The sequence below is a fragment of the Lathamus discolor genome, chromosome 3 (genome assembly GCF_037157495.1).
Source record: "Lathamus discolor isolate bLatDis1 chromosome 3, bLatDis1.hap1, whole genome shotgun sequence".
NCBI lineage: Eukaryota > Metazoa > Chordata > Aves > Psittaciformes > Psittacidae > Lathamus > Lathamus discolor.
In genome coordinates, this window is record NC_088886.1 from 123,614,687 (window position 1) to 123,637,341 (window position 22,655).

The 22,655-nt window shown below is 42.2% G+C and overlaps 2 protein-coding genes across 5 annotated transcripts in view; one reads left to right on the forward strand and one right to left on the reverse strand.

Moving 5' to 3' along the window:
• SLC49A4 (solute carrier family 49 member 4) overlaps positions 1-12,437 on the reverse strand; it is a 66,161-nt gene extending 53,724 nt beyond the window's left edge. For both annotated transcript variants that reach the window (XM_065671449.1, XM_065671448.1), the window contains exon 1: positions 11,713-12,437. In XM_065671449.1, coding sequence (XP_065527521.1) covers positions 11,713-12,070 — 358 coding nt within the window. In that variant the 5' untranslated portion in view covers positions 12,071-12,437. The remainder of the gene's footprint in view (positions 1-11,712) is intronic.
• The window catches only part of HSPBAP1 (HSPB1 associated protein 1), a 42,454-nt gene continuing 31,911 nt past the window's right edge, over positions 12,113-22,655 (forward strand). For 2 of the 3 annotated variants that reach the window (XM_065671445.1, XM_065671446.1), the window contains exon 1: positions 12,113-12,606. In XM_065671445.1, coding sequence (XP_065527517.1) covers positions 12,174-12,606 — 433 coding nt within the window. In that variant the 5' untranslated portion in view covers positions 12,113-12,173. The remainder of the gene's footprint in view (positions 12,607-22,655) is intronic. The other variant, XM_065671444.1, reaches the window with a different exon arrangement.

Genomic DNA, 22,655 nt, shown 5'->3' on the forward strand with positions numbered 1-22,655 from the left:
TCTGTCAGCAACAGCTGTCAATTAACACCCAGGCTATCAGGAGGAGTTTGAAAATTCTTACATATTATTTGCAAATTTTAAATTTGAAAAAACAAACTTTTTATGCATAAATACAGCAACTTCAAGCACACAATCAATCTCTAAAAAAAAAAAAATGCCAAGGAAAATATAGCTTAATTCTGCATCTGTCTACTCCTCTACACTTAGTTGTTACAAACTTAATGACCCAAGTTGTTCTGTGGTGTCTTACAGAGTTAGCTCCACTACCACAGATTTAACCAGAGGTAGTGGCAGATTATACCCGTAAAGTATTTTGGAGTTTGTGCAGCAATTTAGAAGTTTGATACTGTATATAAAGTATCCCAGGTTTTAAGAACTGAACAGGCTTACTGTGAGCTTTTGATTATATGAAAAGGTAGTTCACAAGTACTGAAGTTTCCTTCTATATGTCAGCAAGGATTTTGAAGCACCCTATCAGTTTAATATAAACAATGGAAAAACAAATGGCAAAACATGCAGATTAAAAATCTGCACTGCAAGTTTCTACAAGCATTGTGAATTGTACTTATCAATCCAGAGACTGACATTTTGCCTGAACAGATAAACAAAGTGCCTAGCTGAACGGTATTTGCCTGGAGATTAAAACACCAATTTTAGAATTAGTTTTACGTGCTTTACTTAAATATCTTCTATTCTTTAATACCATGGTTTTTGGCTTCACAGAAGACCAATTATTTACTGATAGCATACATTTTACTGCAGAAAGCATCCACTTTATCTACAACTAATCCAAGTGAAATGAACCTTTCTTAACGCTTGCAGAGCTCCTCTGAGAAAGGAGAGCGCTGGCCTGGGGCAGCAGGACCTGCATCTCTCAAGATGCCTTATGAAGTCAGGCAGGCCACTTATCTTCTGCTTCACTTTTTTTTTCCCCCTCTCTGCCTGGTTTATTTAGGCTATAAACACATGGAAACAAGAGCCAGGCACACCATGCGTATTAGAAAGGCTAGTAAATCAGGTCTTCTCTTCACCTGGAGTCAGTGAAGTGCTGGGGATCCTAAAGAGTTACTTGCATGCTTACTAAAACTGTGAAATTAATATACAAATACACTTGTATGAGTTGTTCTTTCTTCCTCCACCTCAGCTACCTTCTTTCTACTCTCAGCTCCAACATTTACCAAAACTGAAATATTTACTGAAATACTGAAGATTCAGGTAAGTCCATCTTTGCCATGTGATAAACTGAAAATCTATGTAATGAGGTATGGATATGCACATGCACGTGCCAGTATATACATACATACAGAGACGCAGAGTGACTGACGAAATAGCCAATAATGCAGCTGGGGAATAAACCACTTCATTAATTTTAAAGCTAAATTACGGATGCTCATTAACAAGTCAAGAGAAAGCACAAGACAATAAGCATTCGCCCTAGTTCTCACTTTGCATCTGTGGACAAACGCTGACAACCCAAGCTCTTTCAGCACTGAATAAGGGGAGGGATGCTTTTTCTTTTCTCTCTCCACTCATTTCAAGGACTCCTGATTGCACAGCAGGCTTAATTACCACACAGCTAACTACAGATCCTTACCTGTGGCGACAGAGAGGAAAAACAATCTGTCTTGTACACATCTAGCAAGGAAGATGTTCTGTCATTATCTTAGTGGTACTTCCCCGCATCACCCAATGGTGCATGAAACTCTTCATTTTAAGGAATACAGAGGCATTTTGCTTTGCAACAACAGAGTATCAAGAAGCAACCATGCAGCAGGGATTGGCAGCTATGCTGCTGCTATGTCAGCTATACTGACACTAAGTGCAAAGTTTCTCTTCCTTACTATCGCTGCTGCGAGTCAGGAGGAAAAAGAGCCATGAGTCTCACTGACGCAACTTCCATGCAGGTCTTGTGACTTGTAGGAAAGGTCACTGGCATGAGTTTTCAGTTTTCCTATGTGTGAACAGTTTCAATGCCACATTAACATTAAAATGCATCAGGCACTCTTTAGGGTACATAGTCCATCCTAAAAGACACCCTTTGCAGCACTGTAATGTTTCCTTAAACCCATTACATTTTTTAAGGCTTCTGATCAATTCTTTAGGTTCATGTGATTAACTAAGAATATAACAACTCCACCTCTCACAAATAGTCAAAAGGGATGGCGCTCAGCAAAAATAACTAAACAAAGAGCTCCTAAATGCAGTTGTAGGTCCTGTATTCCAGAAAAACATCAGTAGACTTGAAAATAGCAGAAGACCTCTCACTTTCAAAACACGTTGCTTCCTCAGGCTGAGTCATACAGATCTGCAGCTTTAAAAAGAGGAAAAACTAAAAATTCTCTCTACTACAAATCTGCATGAGAAAGCTTAATTTGTAGCTTTTTAGGAAGTTGAGGCACTGATCACAAGCTTCTGCAGCACAATGACAGTTACAGCATAGCTAAGGAGCCACAACAGCCCATGCACATGAGAAGTATTAAAGACCAAAATTATGGCAGGAAGTGATGGAATAGTTCTGAATGTCACCACTGAGAGAAAGGCCACAATTTCCCTTGCCCCAGGATCATAACTAAAAAAAATTCTTACAGAAATTTATACCAGCAAGGGTTTTGGTCTGCTCAGGTGAGGCCACACCAGGTTGCCACTGGGAAAATTCAAACAACATCCTCCAAGAAAATGTTCAAAATATTCTAATGAAGAATTACCAAAATATCATGTTCCTTAAATTTACTCCTGCTCATCTCAGTACTGACCTTGAGTCTGGGGGGAAGGTGAGTGTTTTTAAACAAATATTTTATATTAACCAAATATTTTTGTTTGGCCATGTCAGACTATAGATTTTCACAACATTAAACATTATTTCAGGACCTGTGCTATGCACTATCTACTTCTTCAGCTCTGAAAAGACAAGAAAATACCCCTGCTTTACGTGGCTCCTTTTCCACAAGCAGGGCATTTCGTACCAGGAAAAAAAAAAAGGCAGAAAGTGGCAATCCAGAAAATATCCAAAGTTTAGCAACAAGTAATGAACCTCATTTCTGTATTCACTTCAGAGTTGTTTTTCACTCCTAGAACATCACATTAAACTACCTCCTAAAACAAGTATCAACCTAAAATAATGCATAAAATTTGTTTTGTTTAGGCAACAGTAATGCTGCTACTGGGATTTAGAAATCAGTAAAGCTGGGTTAGTTCAGCTTTACCAAATTAAAATAGTCTTTCTTAGTTCATACTTAGTTTCTTCTGATAGGAAATAAATAAATATATTAATTCTCTGAAGGAAACAGACTCATTTCTCTTTAAAGAGATCAGATTTGGATTTTGCAGGCCAAAACCTGATCTACTCTTTTTTTTCCTCTTCAATGTAGTTATAAACCAGTAGCTACGAATTACAAATGCAGTATAAACATACACCTAGCAAAATGAATTCAATACAACTTTCCTAAGTACTTTACTATTTCCATAATAATGAGAAAAAACAGGGGACTTGGATAACAGAGGCATTATTGTTGTAATTTACGTTACGGAAGTCAGCACCTGCTACCTTTATGTACCACAGCTGCCACACTGTCAAAAATGTCTAGAAGGAAGAAGCTTGGAAACATTTGAATGTTTTTAAAAGTGCAAGGCAGTGGACAGTGTAACAGTATTTCTGTCCTCCTATACAAGGTGTTCCAGATGGGGAGACACACCAGGCAGAGAGCCACATGCAGCCCAGCATCCCGCTCACGCCTCCAACACAAGGCCAGATATTGGTCACCACCAAACTCAGGCAAGAAGGAACAGCCATCTTCCTCTGCATAAGCAGCGCCTGCGGAACCCCACAGGGAGCGGGCAGCCTCAGCCCAGGGCACCCTGGGGAAGGGGAAGGTGAAGGACCCTCTGGGCAGCAAGAGGCACTGCCAGGTGGAGTTCAGAGGTTGCACTGTATGGATGCAAAAGACCAGAACCTTGCTGGAGGTAAGCAAATATAAAAAAGGTCAACTGCATTCAAAGAGACTTCCCAGCTCCTGGTTTTAAAAGTGCTTCTCAAGCCAGTTCACAAAAGCTGGGCTCACTGATCCATAGTTAGGGTGCTGTGCAGGCAGCCCAGGAGGGGTGCAGGCACCCACCATCCCCATCATTTGCTTCTGGCTACCTAAGTCAGGTTTACTACCACATCCTGATCGCTTAGCATCCTTTTCCCTTTGCATCCTACTCATCTTCTTCCTCCACCTTTCCCATCTGTACCACATCCTGTCCTGCAGCTCCAGATCCTGTTTCTACATTCATGTCTCCCATGCTTCACCCACTACTTTGTCCCATACTCTCCCATTCTCTCTCCTCTTCCCACCTATCCAAGAGCTTCTCACATCTGCTCTCACTCCTTAGAGTCCTGAGCTTCTCACATCCAACCTCTTCTTCTACTCTTCCACAAGCAGGAGTTGTGGAGGACAGAGGGAAATAAGAGTAAGACAAGATGTATATTGCACAACAGCAAGGAGACACGGACACAAAGCAGGAGATACAGAAGAGGAAACAGTCAGAGTAGAAAGAATTTGGGTCAAGAAAAGGTTATAAGGGGTAGTAAAAATACTTGAGCATACAACAGAGGAGATACCAGTGCACAGCTGCCCTAGTATATATACTCTCTGTAGCCAATTTCTAAAAGCTACTGTTGACAAAACATCTTCCTAGCTGGTGCTGTGTCCTGACCCAGTTCTGGAATGTTCAAGTGCTTTAACTCTGCTTGTGTTAGCAGCTGCATAATAAAAGTAAGGGATCATACCTTATACTGGTAAATAATTCCCTATTCATCAATTTGTTAACATTAAGGTATAGCACGTTACATATTCCACACTCACTGTGCCTGTATGCTCAGTGCACCAAATCCCCAAGATAACATTATCCTTGGATAACGCAGTCATTACTACTCTCAAATGAGCTACACAAACATGTTAGGATTTTACTTTCCACCATGAAAAAGTTATTTTAAATCCAGCATGCAGTTTCCTGATGCAGTTTCCTGCAGTTTCTTCAGTACCTGGTGTTTCAAACAGCTGTTCTAGCACCATTGGTGCACCATTCTAGCACCTTGGTGTTCTAGCACCAAGCGAGATGTCTTTAGCAACAAAGTGCAAAGGAGGGACAGAGGGTGCTACCATCTAACAGAAAGAGCTAGCTCCAGAAGAAGACATCTGTCTACAGCCATGATTGGCACTTTCAACTCAACCTGGCCCATCAGGAGGTATGGGAAGTGCTGCTAATAATCAAACTAGTATTGTTATGATAAATCATAGCGGGATCAACGTAATACAACTCATCAGAACCTAATTAAGCCACTCAATGTTGACAATCACTGGGTGTATCTCAAGTGGTCTTTTGCAGCATGCCTGACTTCAGGGAGGGTGGGCCAATCAATTCTATAATGAGTCCTCACTTCTGCAAGCACATACACAAATGCTCTGTGGACTTTCACGTAGCCACAGTATATAAAATTAAGCAACAACAGCTAAGTTTGGTTCACTCTTCCTTCTTCTTTTCCTCTCATGTTACAGAGGGAAAGCATGTCTACACAAACACAAGCAACTCATCAAAATTAGTTCTGTAAAATCAAACTGATTAAATATCTGCTCCAGTGGGATTTACCTATATTCAGCTAATTGCTTCTTTCATCTTTCCACATGAAAAACAACACTTCGTCCCATTTCTTCCAAGATTTGTTAGCTTAGGAAAACTAACCCCTTTCATGGAATTTGATAGGTGTGGATGTCACTTATGAGAGAATGAAATATGCACAGTTCATAGTGAGCAGATATCCACAGGATGAAAGAACAGTCTGCGGTAAACAGATACTTCGCTTCAAAGTTCTTTCCTGTTTGGTTGAAGTGCATCAATCACTTGCTTTTCACCAAATATATACAGCTTTCACTTCATATGAGTCGAGCCACTCTCTACCCACACACACACACACACGTGTTTTTTTTAAACTGAAGCACTAAGTTCACACGTAGCTTTCATTCAATTCAACAGAGCCTTCTGCTGCTCTCGCTGCGAGTTGACAAGACCTTTGTCTTTACATAAATGCTAAGGAGAACCAGTTGTCTATGATGAGACTACTCTCTGCAATTCCAGCAACATTTCAGTCAAGCACCAGAAACATCACACTTTCCCTTCTCACTGGCTCCTTGGCATTCTGCCCACACCTTAACATCTGTAAGTTTTCCTGTAGGTTGTACTAACCTACCAAAACCGTAATGTCTGTATAAACCTTTTCTATTGTTGAAGTCTGTAAATCCTCTTAACTTGATCTCACCAAATTATATCAAAGTTTTACAGCCTTACACTGAGTCATATCTAAGACATCTTTAGCTGAGGCTCACACTGAACTTGACTTGGGATTTATCAAATTGGTAATATTGAAATATTGGCCACATATCTTGCAGTCATGTATCTGTGATAAGAAAAGTCTGTTTCTGAGATCATGACAAAAAGGAGCTGAAAACGTGTTTGTTCGCCACAAGGTGAAAACTCTCAAAGATTCACAATTCACCTATTTTTGTCCTTCTGTTAACCAAACCCCCATGTGTTTATTATCACCTGGGACACAACAGAGCTCTGAAGAGTTTCATTAAAAACTCTGCATCTTCTTGTCAGTGCCCCCAATTTGTATTTATCATGATGTTGTCTGAGAGCCTGAATGACATGCAAGGACCCTGACATGCCAAGCACAATGGAACCACTTAAGAGAAAGAGTCTAACACTCCCCTAGATGAACATCCCAGGGGGAACCAAGTTCACTTGAAGTAGTTTCCCTTCTGTCCCAGTGACTCCAGATGCAAGTTAAAGGAGACTGAAGGTCTCCTGAAAGTAAAATCACTGTTTCTATGCTTGCAGAATGAAATGAAAATCTGGGAACTTTAAATATGAAAGCTGCTACGTGGAATTCTCCTTATCCATCATGTGTACATTATTTTGTACAGAGAATTGTTATTAAGATAATTTTTATATTAGTAAAGCCCAATTTAGTATCCATACTCAATATTCATGACTATTTTGTCAGACTGTATTAAAGAATTTAACCTCAAAATTCCCAGATGGAAGAGATAAGACCTGTCAAATGTCTCGGATAAGAAACCAAGAAGCATGACTTAGGAGACAGCAATGAAATCAAGAGCCTGATATTCTGGAAAGGAATAACTACTCACACAAAAACAATCATGGCTTCAATAGACAAGCCAGTCTCCATTAAAAATCAAAATGTGATTACTGAAGTTTCCTCCCTACTTCGTAATTTAATCACTAGGATAACAATGGTATATAAATTTAATTTCAGCAAAATAGTTACTAAGAGTGTCCCATGTGAGCATATATCATTTTATAAAACAGGACCAAAAAATAGATTGCATTTCTCTTTTACAAGTAATATCACATTTCTTCAAACTCAATATAAAACTGTGTTCACTGTATTCCAAAAATTAATGAAAAATATCACCATTATACTCTATTTGTTTAATGTAAATTATCATGAAGTCTTTCATTCCTTGTTGCCTCTTCTTTCTTAAATGGGAACATAGTGAAGACAGCACTGTATATTGCTTCTAGGTCTCACTTTCTAACTACGAACTTAACTAATAAACCCAGTGAACCAGACCCACAGAAGTATGTAAGCTTTCGATTTTCAGTGAGAAATAGAAACATCCTAACAGTTCTGTAAGCTTATATTTACAGTTCCCAGGAAATGAAACACTCAAGGCACAAAACATCCATAAACACTCAAGCATCATATGACAAACTGTAGCTAATTTTAATTGTGTAAACAATAAGGGTCCATGCAACAGCACAATGAAGTAATTTCCCATTTAATTTCAGTCTTATTGAATCTCTAAAGGTAATTATCATTTAAACAAGGACTCTCTAATCCTGTTGCTAAAGAAAACACAACAGATACACAAATGCGGTTCCATGGCACACTCCATTTTTTAACCTTTCTTCACTAAGAAACCAATCAACCAAGACAACACCTGTAATTCTAGTTATGGAAAAGGGTCTTCAAACCTACTTGAAAATGGTACATACTCAAAAATGAAACTCACAAACATTATTCCCAAGTTTCAACATGCACCCATCCCAGATGGGAAAAGTTACAGATGCCACTGCTGTCCTTATTACATCACCAAGCCAAGGAGCACAGAAAGTTTCCCCAGGCATCTAAAGAAAAGCATGCTGGCAGAAGGCTCTATTCAGCTAGTGGCAGCTGAGAGGCAGAAACCGGGACAGGGCTTGGTCCCCAGAGAGGAATTTCCAGATGTGATATGTGAGCCTCGCTATGCATCTGAGAACAAATGTATTTTTGAGAATGACAAGAGCTCAGAAAAAGTAAGAACTAGCTTTCAATTTACACACCTTAGAGAAACACCAGCTAAATCCAGGCTTCCTCCAATGTCTCAAAGACCCTTTAAAATACAGTGTTAACACCCTTCAAAAAAAGTCTGTTCCTTCTGAGTCTGATCAGATATTCAAGTAAGATTTTTTTGCATTTACAGCCTTGTGAAGATCATCACTACCATCCTGATGAAAATTCACCCCATTTCACAAAAAGCAGGAAAACCTACAGATCCACAGGAACACGGGCTTAAGTCAACCAAGACTGTCATGCTGCTTCTGACACCAACACCTATCAGAATCCTTGGAGAAGGTGTACAGTCGCCTGTAGTATCTTCTGCAGAAATTCCCCACGGACCCAAAAGTGACACCACCTACACACCTTGCCAAACCCATCAATTCCTCCCATTTTCCAACTGCATTGCCTGTGCCAACTGCAAGCAGGCCTCCATGAAAAATTCAGGAGACACACTTGGCAGGCCAGGAGGGAAAAGGTCACAAAGGCCATGAAACCCTTCAAGGTTAGGAAACAACAACAACAACAACAAAACCCACCAAAAAAAAAAAAACCCCAAAAAAACAAAAACAAACCACCACACAACCCAATTTCTCCATCCTAGATCCCTTCTATACAGAACTAAAGAACAGATCATTTGGAGCTTATGTAGCATTCCTGTTACTAATAATAAACACTGCTGCCCTCAGAAGACCCCATGTTTCTCTGACAGCCTGTGATGAAACTGAATCATGTAGCCCAAGAAACACTTCTTCCAAGTAGGATTATGAACATGCCAATTATTGAATATTTAATCATTCAACTTCTAATTAGTTAAAAGGTAAATAAATAAATAAATAGAACAAAACCACTGACCAAACCCTTATAAAGCAGTACTGTAATATGAATCAAATGCACGAACAATACAAAAGAAGTTTGGTATCGAAACAGATTCATGTTTCAAACTATATAAATACTATATGGTACAATGATCATCTGAAAACCGAACAGACAGATGCTTTTGGACTTCATTTGAAGCATCATAACACAAAATCAGACTTAGCTGACATCAGGCAGCTACTCATCAGTTAAGATATACCTCTGATTGAAGTATAGGACTATCTAATAACAGAATCTCCCCTCAAATTCTGACATACATCATCTACAGTATCTGATACATGCCAAGTTCTACATGTTGACACTTCACTTTTCCTGACAGTTTCTTTACTAGCTAACTCCAATGACAGATGATTGAAGCCAGAGAGTAAATTGTGTTATTTCTCTATATTTTTCTGGTACAGAAAGTAAATCCAGTGTAACGACAAGCCTTTGTACTCTAAGCAAGTCAAACACTGCTCCTGCAAGATCAGACCTACCCAACTTTACAGCTTTAAAGCATGCATACTCCAAAGAGCAGATACCTTCCCACAACGTGCCTTCAGTGGAAATGTGCCACAGGGGAAAGCTGGCTAGCAATAACTCTCCTCTTTGCTCCATGAGGAACTAAATAGCAGGATTTCACTGTCACTTCCAAAATGAACTGTACCACATTCACTGTGGAATCATCCAGACTCAGAAAACAGCATGAAATACATCCGGGCCCCCACAAAATCCGCTGCTGTGCGAAGAACATGCTCCAGAGCACTTAGGTACTCCTTACACATAAAGCATGAGCTACATGCTTTATTTAGCATAACAACCAAAATCTTCCCCAACAAGGAAAGCAACAAAGCAAGAGCTAAGGGGCAGTTCACATAAGTATCTTCAATGAACATGGAAATTGAAAAAAAAACCCAAACAAACAAAAAACCCAAAAAAACGCCCAAGCAATCAGTTACAGTAATGAGGAAATCTTGTACACATTCTCGTTAATACAAGCCACATGGGAAACCATAAAATCCAGCAACCACATTAATAATCACATTAAAGAAACAACAAAACACTAATGTTTCTTCTCCCATGAGTTACTTTAAAACTTTTCCAGCATATTTTCGCATGGGTTGGGATCAACTTCATAGAAAATGAAGAAATAAAGACTTAATTCTACACGCACGGGCTCAAGTTTAGCTTTATTTCCTTCATACCATGGAAAGAGTAATTCTCTGCAATGTGCAAAACAAAACAACTTACTTTAATTTTAAGATAGCTAACAACACTATTACACAGCAGTCTAGACTAGCATTGTTGACTTAAGTCTAATTGCTTGAGAGAAGACTGGCTGTACAGCCACCACGACCTCATTTGGAGAATGTATTTTCAGCCCAACAGGTTGTATTCCTCCAACACCTCTTCAGCTTTAGGAACAACAATTCCAATTTTGAGACACAAGCCTTCTCAGCTACAACTTTTCTCTCTGCCTGCCTTAAGTATCCCCCACCCTGTAAATAAGCTATTAATTCCTAAATAAATGGAATGAGTACCATTTAACATCAGGAACCACAAGGGTATACAGATTCCTATCTCGTGTTTAGAGGCCTGTTTAAACAGGAATTAAGGCTAAATGCTTCTACGGGTTTAAGCTCAAACCTGCAGACACAGGTACCTGTCCTCACCACAGTGATCCTCGGGGTGACCACAGATGAACCGCACAGGCACTGGGCAAGTTCTCTAGAGACAATCACCATTTTCAGAAGTTTGCTACCAAAACACAACAGCCTGAACACAAATTAGGTAACTCTTGCGATCGCCTTCTGAAATCCTGAAGCGCAACTTCTGGTTTATGTTCTTTGTCTTACGTTCTCCGTCTTTGAACCTTCCTAGTGCAATTAAAAGCAAACCACTGACTCTGTGTGCAATCTGCTTTTAAAAATGAAGTATGTCTTTCAGGACGCAATGGCTGCCATGAACACTGGCCTTCCTTGGTCCAAACACAGGTGTTTGTTTTACAGCTGATTACCAGAAAAACATGACCAACTCCAGGTCGAGCACCCGCACAGCAATGCCTTGCCTGGAGCACATCTCCGGATCCACAGCTCAGCCACGAGGTAAAATGCCAGCATTCCTCTTAACTTTAGGAACAGCTTAAGCACCTTCGAGTGAAACGCCTTTGATGTGCCTTTGTTTAAGCTGCGTACTGAAAATAGTACTCAAGATGCCTTTAAAGTATTAGCCGTCGCCTTTTAAGACCAAGGCCAATAGCCCCGAGCGCAACTGGTGCTCCGGGGCCGGCGGTGCCCCCTCCCTCGGCATCAGGACCTCAACGACGCACCTCACCGAGGCGTCGCCAGGACAAGGCCAGGACCACGGCCATGGGCACGACCACGAGCACAGCCACCGCGTCCCACCCGGCCCGGGGAAAGCCGCGGGAGCGGGGAGTCCCGTGCCCCGGCCCAGCAGCCCCCGGCCCCGCTCACCCTTCTTGTCCATGAGCCACATGAAGAAGAAGCAGGGCGCGAACCCGATGGGCCCCCAGAAGACGAGCAGGGCGATGTCCCAGCCGCTAAAGCCGAAGGCCAGGCGGGCCGAGTTCTGGATGGGGCCCCAGCTGTTCCACACCAGGCCCTGCGCGAAGCCCAGCAGCGAGAACAGCAGCAGCACCAGCCACCGCCGCCCGTAGACGCGGCCTGCCAGCGGCGCCAGCCGCCGCACCGGCACCGCCGCCGGCACCCCCGCCGGACCTCGCGGCTGCGGCCGCCGCCGTGGCTGCTGCTGCTGTGGCGGCGGTGGCAGGAGGGGCTGCCGCTCCTCCGCGCTGCTCCAGCCTAAGCCCATCTGCGGGGGCGCTGACGGGGCCCGCCGGGGACGGGGCCGGGGAACGGACACCCACACTTCAGCCCCCAAGCGCGGCGGCGCTGCCCCGGCTCAGCACAGCCGCATGCGCGGTCGGGGGGGGCCGGCGGCCGCCTCCTTCCTCCGCCGCGGAGGGGAGGAGGGAAGCGGCGCTGGGGAGGAGAGCAGGGCCCTTCACCCGTGGGGAGCAACCCGTGCCGGGCGGGGAACCCCCCGGGGGTCAGCCGGGCCGTCACCCCGGCGGGATAAGGGGTCCGGGCACCAGGACAGGAGCGCGGAAGCCGCTCTTGTGTCACTGGGGTTGCGGGACGAACCCCGCCTTGGGGCCGCTGTCAGCCCCGGCAGTCACGCTGCCACCGCGGCCCCGCCCAGCGCGCCAGGGCGCAACGGGCCGGGCCCGCTCCCGGGCTGGGGAGCGGTAAGGGGGGGCGGTGCGGAGGGGAGTCCGCCTGAGCCGGCCCGGAGGAAGAGCCGGAGGAGCATGGCGGAGGCAGAGAGCCGCCGTCCTGCCGCGCCGGGTAGGTGCCCCGCGCCCCTTCGCACACACCTAGCCGCGAAGGGCACCGCTCCGCCCTGTCCCGGGCGCGGCGTAGCGCGGCCCGGACTCGGGAGCGCTCTGTGTCTGCAGGCCGCGGGCCGGCGGGCCGGAATGGAGGAGCCTGAGCGGGGCCTCCTTGCGTCTCCCTCAGCTCCTCCTCCGAAACGTTCCTCTGTGGCGTGGGCCCGTCACCGTGGCGGTCGCAGGGGGCAGAGCTGGGCTGGCCTTCAGGAGGTGGGGGTGCCTTCCTGAAGGAAACCGCTCAAGGCTTCTGAGGGTATCCCGTCTCTTTAAAGGGAGAAGTAAATTGTTTTGTGTTGGGTGGATACAAATCAGCCATGCTCCTAAATGGAAAAAAAAACAGTAGGATTCAGCTGCAGCCTGCGTTGAAATCCATTTTAAAATAATTCGGATGAATACACCATCATGTGGGTTACACTAAGCTCATTAGAAACTATTATCATTTAAATAGATTGAAGTATATATTCATTCCGTTAGGTTGTGCAAGTATTTATCTGTATATCTACCATCTGCGCTTGTCATAAAATTAATGGCTCGTTTGCTGCAGAGTGCTCATCTTCCCTGAGAATAATAGGTATTTCAGTTTGGCTGGCTTAGGTATTCTGTCACAGAGTCTGGAAGTCGGCTTGATAAATGCCTCTGTGCCGAACTGGGGAGAGCTGCGCGGCAGGATCCATACAGGCTGGGTTTAGATCCAGTGGCAGTGCTGCAATTGTCGCTGTGCTGGGCAGCGAACAACTGAACTTCACATGTGGTGTCTACCCCACGGTTTTGCAGCCAAACCCATGCACTCCCATAAAATTCTTCCCAAAACATATGGACATTGCATTTTGTTTAGCCCACACAGCTCTGCTAGACTGAGGTTCAAACTGGAAGTTGCACTAGAGGTGCAAAAAGGAAGTTTGTACCAACTGAAATCAGCAGAACTATAATCAAAAAGAAAATGAGATTTCGTCTAGAAAAGTTCAGAAGTTACCCAGAAAAAACAAAATTCATGCATAGTTAAATAACAGGGGACACACAATTACAAATTAAAATCGAGCTTGCTGTGTACAGCTGTGTGGGTAAAAGTACGGTAAAAATAAAGGATAAGATTCGGATTTGGCCATGACTGAGGCATATTTCAGTAGTACTTTGGAGCTCCAAGTGAAATTAATTCCCTGTTTACTAGGTCTTTTTCATGCATTACCATCTCAGCATAGTTTAGCCCATGCCAAAATGTTCTTTCAATTTAAAATGGCTGTGTTACTACTATAAGTGATTTGGTGGCATTGTGCCAAAGACAAAGTGCTGTCATTTGCAGAAGTAAACGAAGTGAAAAAATACTTCTCTTTGAACATTTTTCAATTAACTGTAGTAATTGGGGGGGGGGGGCGGCACAGCAGTAAGGGGTTGCTTGGTTGTTCTTGTGGCAGGAAGTAAGTCGGGCAGGGCTTTGCAGTGTCCTTTAACTGCGAACCTTGCCTCTTGCCTGCAGAGTAAAATGAAAACTTGAACTGCAGGATAACTCTTTGATAACTTATTCAAGCACCTCATCTTATGATGGGTTTAAAGACATTTTTACTCTTACGTGGGTCAGCAAGAAAAATTTATGAGAAGCAGTGTCAAAAGAAAGTAGCTGTCAAAATGGGCTCAGAAAATCTAGATGTGTTTATTGTTGACTTGATAATGATTTAAATAACTTATTTTAATTACTTGATTTGAAATCGCTCCATCTTTTCATAGCTTCACAACCCATATGTGTATCTTTCAGTCATGGCCTGACCTTTTCTATCCCAGCTATTTAATTAACACAGTGTAATATTCTGTGTGAATTATTCTTGTTTGCAGGATATGGTACCATTTAAATTTGTTGATGTAAAGGAGCAGTGCATTGTTGATAAATTGTTGGAAACCAAATTAGCTTTATCTTGCAGCTAGCTGATTGCATTATTTCACTCATGGGTATAATACTTCTCTAAATATGCTAATTTCTCTTTGTGTGGTGGCATTTTTACTGCTCTCATTACTGACATTTGGGGTAGGGAAATCTTTTTTTGCTTTAACTTCATTATAATGTAGGTAAAGGTATTTGAATATTCTCAGAAAAAGTGCATATATATTCAGGCAAGTGGAAAGGTTGTTTTGTCCCCTGGTCCAGAACTTTCATTCCTATAGCAGGACCTGATCCTAAATGGTGATACAGAAGCCTATCCAGTTACTAATTGCCCAACCATGATAGCATATCTGTTAGTAGGTGCCTCTGTTTCAAACCTCAAAGTTTTCAAGGTGGTTGCTTCTCTGTATTTGTGCCTATCTGCCTGTGTCTGGCCTAAAACTTTCTAGAATTCAGCTTAGGAGCAGTTGGTGGCCTGGAGCTCTGACAGACTAGTGAGGATGGATAAAAATGACATAGCTGAAGCTGTTACTGCAGCCAAATGCTCATCCCATCCCTGAGGCAGGCCTGGCTGATCCACTTATGAGTTGGCACCTAGACTGTGCTGATTTAAGCCTGGCTTATTAAGATAAACTGAAAGCTTTGATAGGTTTGTTATAACCTTGAGGCATCTGGAGAGTCTAATACAGCTTAAACATACCTATCGTGATGGTGGAGCTGAGCAGTTCAGGAGAGTACCCCCCCATGGTGCAACCCCCAGTTCCTAGTGTATTAAGAAGTGCCATTCGCTCTCCAGTCATCAGGTTTTAGAACAAGTTTGCTGTCCATGTGACTTTCTTCAGAGAGACTCAATGAACTTCAGCATCCTCTTCCAACAACCTAACATCATGTGTAAAATCTTGTACTTTCTTGTGTCAACTCAGATCTTCCAATCTGACAAGTAGCAATAGCATACCCTATGAAGGATAGAAGCATTTTGGCACAAAACGGGCAGGACCCAAAATTCATTCAAAGATCCAAAAGGGACATTTAGCTCTTAATTCTGAATATTCCTTCTAGCATCCAAAGAGTGGCCTGTTTTCCAGGGATTTCCCTCAACTCCAGGCTTCAGCTGAAGTTGTGACAATGTAGTTTCAGAGCTGCCATAAAAAGCACTAGTGTAGAAGGGTTCTCTACACCCTGTCTTAAACAACATGTTTGAAGGTAAGCCTGTGAGGTGTGAGCAAGTCCCATTCTTCCCTCATCAAGTTTTGGCATCAATTGCTTCTTAGTTACTTAGGAACAGGTTGCTCAGGATCTTCTGTGTTTTGGGCTTTATGTGGGCACCTTCCAATCTGTGCATTCAGTACCTTTCAGCATCTTTTCTTGCCTTTTTCTACTGAGCAGTAGGCAGACTTCCAGTTCTAATATGAGACAGCAATTTCCTTGAACTTCAGCAGGATAATGGTTTTAGAATGCTTCTTTCTTTTTTCTAGTATCAACCAGAAGCAAAAATACAGACACATCTGCAGTTTATGAAAGTTAAACAATTTCATTCTTAATTATCAATATTATCCAGTGGGCATTCATTTATAGGTTTTGATTGCAGGCTGTGTATAGTCATGTTGCAAATTGACCTTTGTAGCGGAGATGGTTAAAAGTTTGTGGTAAGTCAGAGCCTGTTGCAAGGTCCTTTAGGGAGATCTGGGGTAGCTCCTTTTTCTTATGGAGTTTACCTTTGTGGTTGGCCAGTGAAAGACATCTCAACAGATTCACTGTAGACTATGCTATAGGTTCTTTACTGTAGCTCTCAAAAGGCATATGCAAAAGTTACACCTGTCTTGGGCTTTGAGTACATTTTAAGCATTTTGTAATCCATTTCTGCTTGCTCTGCTATTCATTGCTTACTTCATGATGAGCAGATTAAGATTGTATTTTCTTTGAGTAGGAGGAAGTTGCATGGTATCTTTCATCCAAACTCATTTTGATGGCTACTTCCCTACCACACTTGGACAGCTTTCAGACTCAGTGTCTTAGATATTTTAGGGATATTACCTTGGAGCTCCAAGCTCAGCAGACCACGGTCCCTATGTTTTTTCATTTTATTTAAAGCCAGCATGTTCAAGTAACTGCTAACAACATCAGTGGAGTATTTTGCATCCTAGAGATTGGTTTCCCTGCATTCCTGAAAGCCTGAGGATGGTGAAAATTAATTGAGTCACATGAGGATGTTAGACTTGAGTTGGGAAATAGGGTGAAAATCTCCAGCTGTCTCCTAGGGCAAGGACTGCTTCAGTGTAGATCTCATTTTCTCCGATGCCAGCAAGAACAGCTGGTCATATTGCTCTGGTAATGGTCTGTCTATTGGGTCTCTGGTGAATGTGATTTTCATTTCTTATCAGACTGTGTCATTGTTCTTCTGTTGTCTTATGTCAAAACAGCAAGGAGTAATTTAGTTATTGCTCTGATATAATTAATGGTATAGGCATTAAGGAGTTTGTTTCTGTTGGTCTGGCTAGTCCCACTTGGCTGTCATACTACAGGTATGCTGTGTGCTTTCCAAATGAGTCTTCTGTAGACCTGATTGTCTGGGTAGATGTTTGGGATCAGATCCCTACTGAAGACGTAATGCTCACAAAATGTTGTTTGTCTATGACTCTACTATGTAATTCTGTATAGAAAGAAGAGGCTAAATTGATTATTTAGGTGTCTGTGCTTTTCTGAATGTGGCATATATGATTTTAAGATTAAATTATTCTATGCTTTGTGATCACAGAGACAAGATTCTCAGGAGTAGATACGGTAGCACAAGATTTTTATTTCTATTAGAGTATTTCAATGAGGTAAGGCAGTTTGGATGTCTTGGGATAAAAGTACAGCTTTCATCTTTTGCAGTTTTATTGTTTTGCAATAAAAAAAATCAAAAGCTCATTTTAAATTTCTAAGTATGGGGTGCTTTTGAAGACGGGATAAAGAAGACATCAGTGCTTCTGATACTGAGTTAGTAAATGGTTGACAGAGCGACATTAATGTTCAAAAGGAATCTGAAAATATTGAAACTCATCCACTGAGAGGACTCTTCCAGATATGCTAATAGGTTGACAAATACTGAGTTTTAGTAAATTTTGCATATCGCAATAAGCTTCCAAAATCCAAAGCAGCAGCCCTACCATAGTTTCTTCTAAAATTAAAAGTCACCTTCAGTCTCCAGAAGAGCAGGTGCAGCTGATTAGAGCAAGAGTTCATGCACATCTGGGTGGAGTCTTGGCCCTACATCTTGGGCCTAGATCTTTTCTGATATTTATCTCTTGTTGTTTGTAGATAAAGAAATTTTGTAGGCAGTTGTTACTCGGGAAGAAAAACAAAATCTCTGGAGAAGATGGTAAAGATATGTTGACATCACTAGCAGCAGATTGTTGTATCATAAAGCTGTGAAGGATAAGCTTCTATGTAACAAGTTGTGCTTTTCCAGTATAAAATGAGTTTCTTTTATGTTTTATATTTTTATTAAAAATCAGAACTAACATTGTGAAATTTTAAGGTTGCAAATTAAATTCGAAGAGCTTCGTAGCTCACATTTTGGTGAGCTGTATTAAGTGAAATGTATCTTTACATTATGTCAAAGCAACATTTTACAGTCTTTATATGAACCCCAAGATTCAAAACATACACTTAACAGTTTTTCACGGACAGATTTCATGTTGCTGCATGAGAACCTTTATAAACAGCAACTTGAAACAAAGGTTAAACTCACTTCTACTTGTTTTACCCATGTTGAAAGAAATGAAATTATGTAAACAGATGGAATAATAGCCATGTTTTTTTGTTTAATATTCACATAATAATGCCAATCCCATAATCTAATACCCTTATTCTGCACATTGGTTTTTGTGCACTTCAGAAACTGTTCTAGAGGTTCATATCGTGGGTCTCTCTGTTTTGTTTCAATGCAATAATTTATTTAATTCAAAAGTACTTCTTTTATTCTTTTAATGTATAATTTCATTTTGACAATTATACCTCTGACTCAGCGTTAATCATAATTTGTATCTTGTGTATTATAATACTGAACAAAGTGATGAATACTTCCATCATAACCCCTTTGTCAATCAAATTCGAAAAGCAGTTGTATTAATGACTATTTGTTACAGCGGCTTATGGGAAAAAATACTTTTAGAATACTATTGACTATTTACTCCAATAGCTTATAGGAAATGGGTGTATTTTAGAACATTTCTGTTCTTTTGTTGCTGTCATTTTGAAGTTCTTGTCAGTCAAGTTTGCAGGATAGTGCAACAGTAAAGTCATAAATGGCTACAGTTTCTGACAGAGAATTTTATATGGTGCATTCATCAGTTTAAGAGTTGTGCATTCATATTTACTACTAACAAGGAATAGAAAAAGAAATAGAAATAAACTTCACTTACAACTTGAACAAATTCTTTTTTTCTTAGAAATATAGTTGTTAATTCCCTGATGTGCTGGTTGCTTTACGTTCAACCATAATGTTATATGAGTATTAGGTTTTGTATTAAATTTCCCACCTATTAGGAAATATTGTGAGAAATATGTATCAGTGCCAGTGGGGTACTGGGAAGAAATGGGTTTGCTACTGAATTTCCTCAGCAGCAGGTGGGTATGATTTACCACAAACAGAGAGAAAGGTGGAATTGCAGCAGCCTAGCTTAAGGAAGAGCAGTCTCTCCTTTGGAGAAATTCTTATATCCTGGTGGAAGGTTTTGGTCAAAAGCCATAGTGTTTTCCTTCAAAAGAAAATGAAATGCCATTTATCCAATATGCATTTATCTGCAGTTTTGTTGTGTTTCACTTTGGTTTTAGCAATTTTGACAAGAAGAAGATAAAAAGTTCACTGGAAATACATTTAGTATGACTTCTGTTGGCTGTACATATGCTAATTTTCTTGGATTTGGGGGAGTGGGAGGGAAGGGGCTGTTTCAAATGATAGAAGATGTTGGCATGAGCTTTGAGGACAAGGAGAGAAAGAAAAACATTTCTACTAGAGGGGACTGGAGGAGCTCAGATCATTCTGTATTGTTCAGTAGCTGAGAAGGGACATAACTGTCTTCTAAAAGTGCACTAGGAGACAGCAGGAGAAGAGACAACAGGCAGAAGCTGGCCAGTGTTTCAGGAAGAGCCTTCTAGGAAGAGACTTCTTTGCCTCGGTCTTCACTGGCAAAGGCTCTGACCGCACCACCCAGTTCTTAGAAGGCAGACGCAGGGACTGTGAGAATGAAGACCTTGGGCCCACTGTAGGAGAGGATCTGATTCGAGACCATCTTAAAGATCTGAACGCTCACAAGTCCGTGGGACCTGATGGAATCCATCCGCGGGTCCTGAAGGAGCTGGCGAACGAAGTTGCTAAGCCACTGGCCATCGTATTTGAAAAATCATGGCAGTCAGGTGAAGTTCCCAACGACTGGAAAAAGGGAAATATAACCCCCATTTTCAAGAAGGGGAAAATGGAAGACCCGGGGAACTACAGAGCAGTCAGTCTCACCTCTGTGCCTGGCAAAATCTGGGAGCAGATTCTCCTGGATGGCATGCTAAGGCACATGAAAAACAACAAGGTGCTTGATGACAGCCAGCATGGCTTCACTAAGGGGAAATCCTGCCTGACCAATTTGGTGGCCTTCTATGATGGGGCTACAGAATTGATGGACAAGGGTAAAGCAGTTTATGTCATCTACCTGGACTTGTGCAAAGCGTTTGACACTGTCCCACACGACATCCTTCTCTCTAAATTGGAGAGATATCAATTTGATGGATGGACCACTTGGTGGATAAAGAACTGGCTGGACAGCCGCACACAAAGAGTTGTGGTCAATGGCTCGATGTCCGGCTGGAGACCGGTAACGAGTGGTGTCCCTCAGGGATCGGTGTTGGGACCGGTCTTGTTTAACATCTTCGTCGCTGACATGGACAGTGGGATTGAGTGCGCCCTCAGCAAGTTTGCCGATGACACCAAGCTGTGTGGTCCGGTTGATATGCTGGAGGGAAGGGATGCCATCCAGAGGGACCTTGACACGCTTGTAAGGTGGGCTGATACCAACCTTATGAAGTTCAACCACGACAAGTGCAAGGTCCTACAGCTGGGTCGGAGCAATCCCAGGCACAGCTACAGGTTGGGCAGAGAAGAGATTCAGAGCAGCCCTGCGGAGAAGGACTTGGGGGTGCTGGTCAATGAGAAAATGAACATGAGCCGGCTTCAGTGTGTACTCGCAGCCCAGAAAGCCAACCGTATCCTGGGCTGCATCAAAAGGAGCGTGACCAGCAGGTCGAAGGAGGTGATCCTGCCCCTCTCCTCTGCTCTTGTGAGACCTCACCTGGAGTATTGTGTGCAGTTCTGGTGTCCTCAACATAAAAAGGACATGGAACTGCTGGAACAAGTCCAGAGGAGGGCCACGAGGATGATCAGGGGACTGGAGCACCTCCCATATGAAGACAGGCTGAGGAAGTTGGGGCTGTTCAGCCTGGAGAAGAGAAGGCTGTGTGGGGACCTAATAGCAGCCTTCCAGTACCTGAAGGGGGCCTATAGGGATGCTGGGGAGGGACTCTTTGTCAGGGACTGTAGTGACAGGACAAGGGGTAACGGGTTAAAACTTAAACAGGGGAAGTTTAGATTGGATATAAGGAGGAAATTCTTTCCTGTTAGGATGGTGAGACACTGGAATGGGTTGCCCAGGGAGGTTGTGAGTGCTCCATCCCTGGCGGTGTTCAAGGCCAGGTTGGATGAAGCCTTGTGTGGGATGGTTTAGTGTGAGGTGTTGCTGCCCATGGCAGGGGGGTTGGAACTAGATGATCTTGAGGTCCTTTCCAACCCTAACTATTCTATTATTCTATGATTCTAGCTCTATGGGATTTCAGGAGGTATTTCATAAAGGTATGCTTGAGCAGCAGTAGGAAGTCCCTCCCAGTGCTGTATTCTGGGCTCAGCCTCGTATTCCACCCCTAAGAAGTCTGTCAGCTATTTCCTTTATCAGAAGGACAGTTTGAGGTTTGAGGGCATAGCCCACACTCTTATCTTGCTTCATGTCTTGAGTCACTCAAGGCTCACTAGAAAAACTGTGAGATGCTCAGCCCTGCCACGAGAGGACAGGAAAATGAGTGTAAATACAGGTTCTTTGGTCTGTTTCTTCTCTTTTGAAACCCCCCTTCCATGACAGCAGATGCAAAGGGCAAGGAAGAGTGTGTTAACTTTAGGCTACCAGAGTAAACTTCAGGTGCCAGTTTTACCAGTGCAGACTGATCTGTGCAACTGCTAGCTATCTGTCAGTAGCCAAAATATTTATGCAAATCTAGGTTATATGCCCCCTGGCTATGCTGCATCTGCAGTATTGACATTTCTGGAGTAAAAAATAGTAGTAACAGCAATAACTGGTCAGGAAGTGATACCTAGACGTTCATGCGGTATATCCTGAAAACTACTCCTGTATATTTCAGATGCAGTCTGTTTCTTCAGAGTAGGCTGATTATAGTGCGTAACATTGTAATCACATGCAGATTATTTAAAGTTGTTATTTAATCTAGAGAGTTAATGTACTGTGAAATCATTAAGAATGACCTCCAAACCAAGTCACTTGTCTTTGGTTTGGGGATTTTCCCCATCCTTTCCACTACCTTCTTTTTACCTACTGCTGTTTGTTGGATAGTTAAGATTTTGGAGGTTAGTTGTTTTTTTTAATAAGCTGGCTGCTCTGTCTTAATGTATTCAAAATTCCAAATTTTGCTTTTAACTTTTTCAGTTTTTTGTAAAGAAATAAGGATAATGAAGCATTACAGATTTACAAGAAAAACAATTTCATGATTCTTATACCAAATACCATGATTCTTATACCAAATACATTGCTAGGATTTCCTTGTACTCCCTCTCAGAAAATAATTTTAATACCTCTTAATTAAATCTCATATTTAAGCAGCAGGGTGTTTTGGCAGAAGCCAACTACCACACAATAATGAACTCTTATAATGTGCTAAATTATTTTAAATGAATGACAGTACACTTAACTTTTTAATGACAGTACATTTAACTTCTGAACAACTTTGATCAAGTCCACTTTTCGTCAGACTGCCTGCTGTGCTAAATTCTTTATTCCCAAATCCCACTCAGTTATTCAGAAAAATTGTTAATCAGA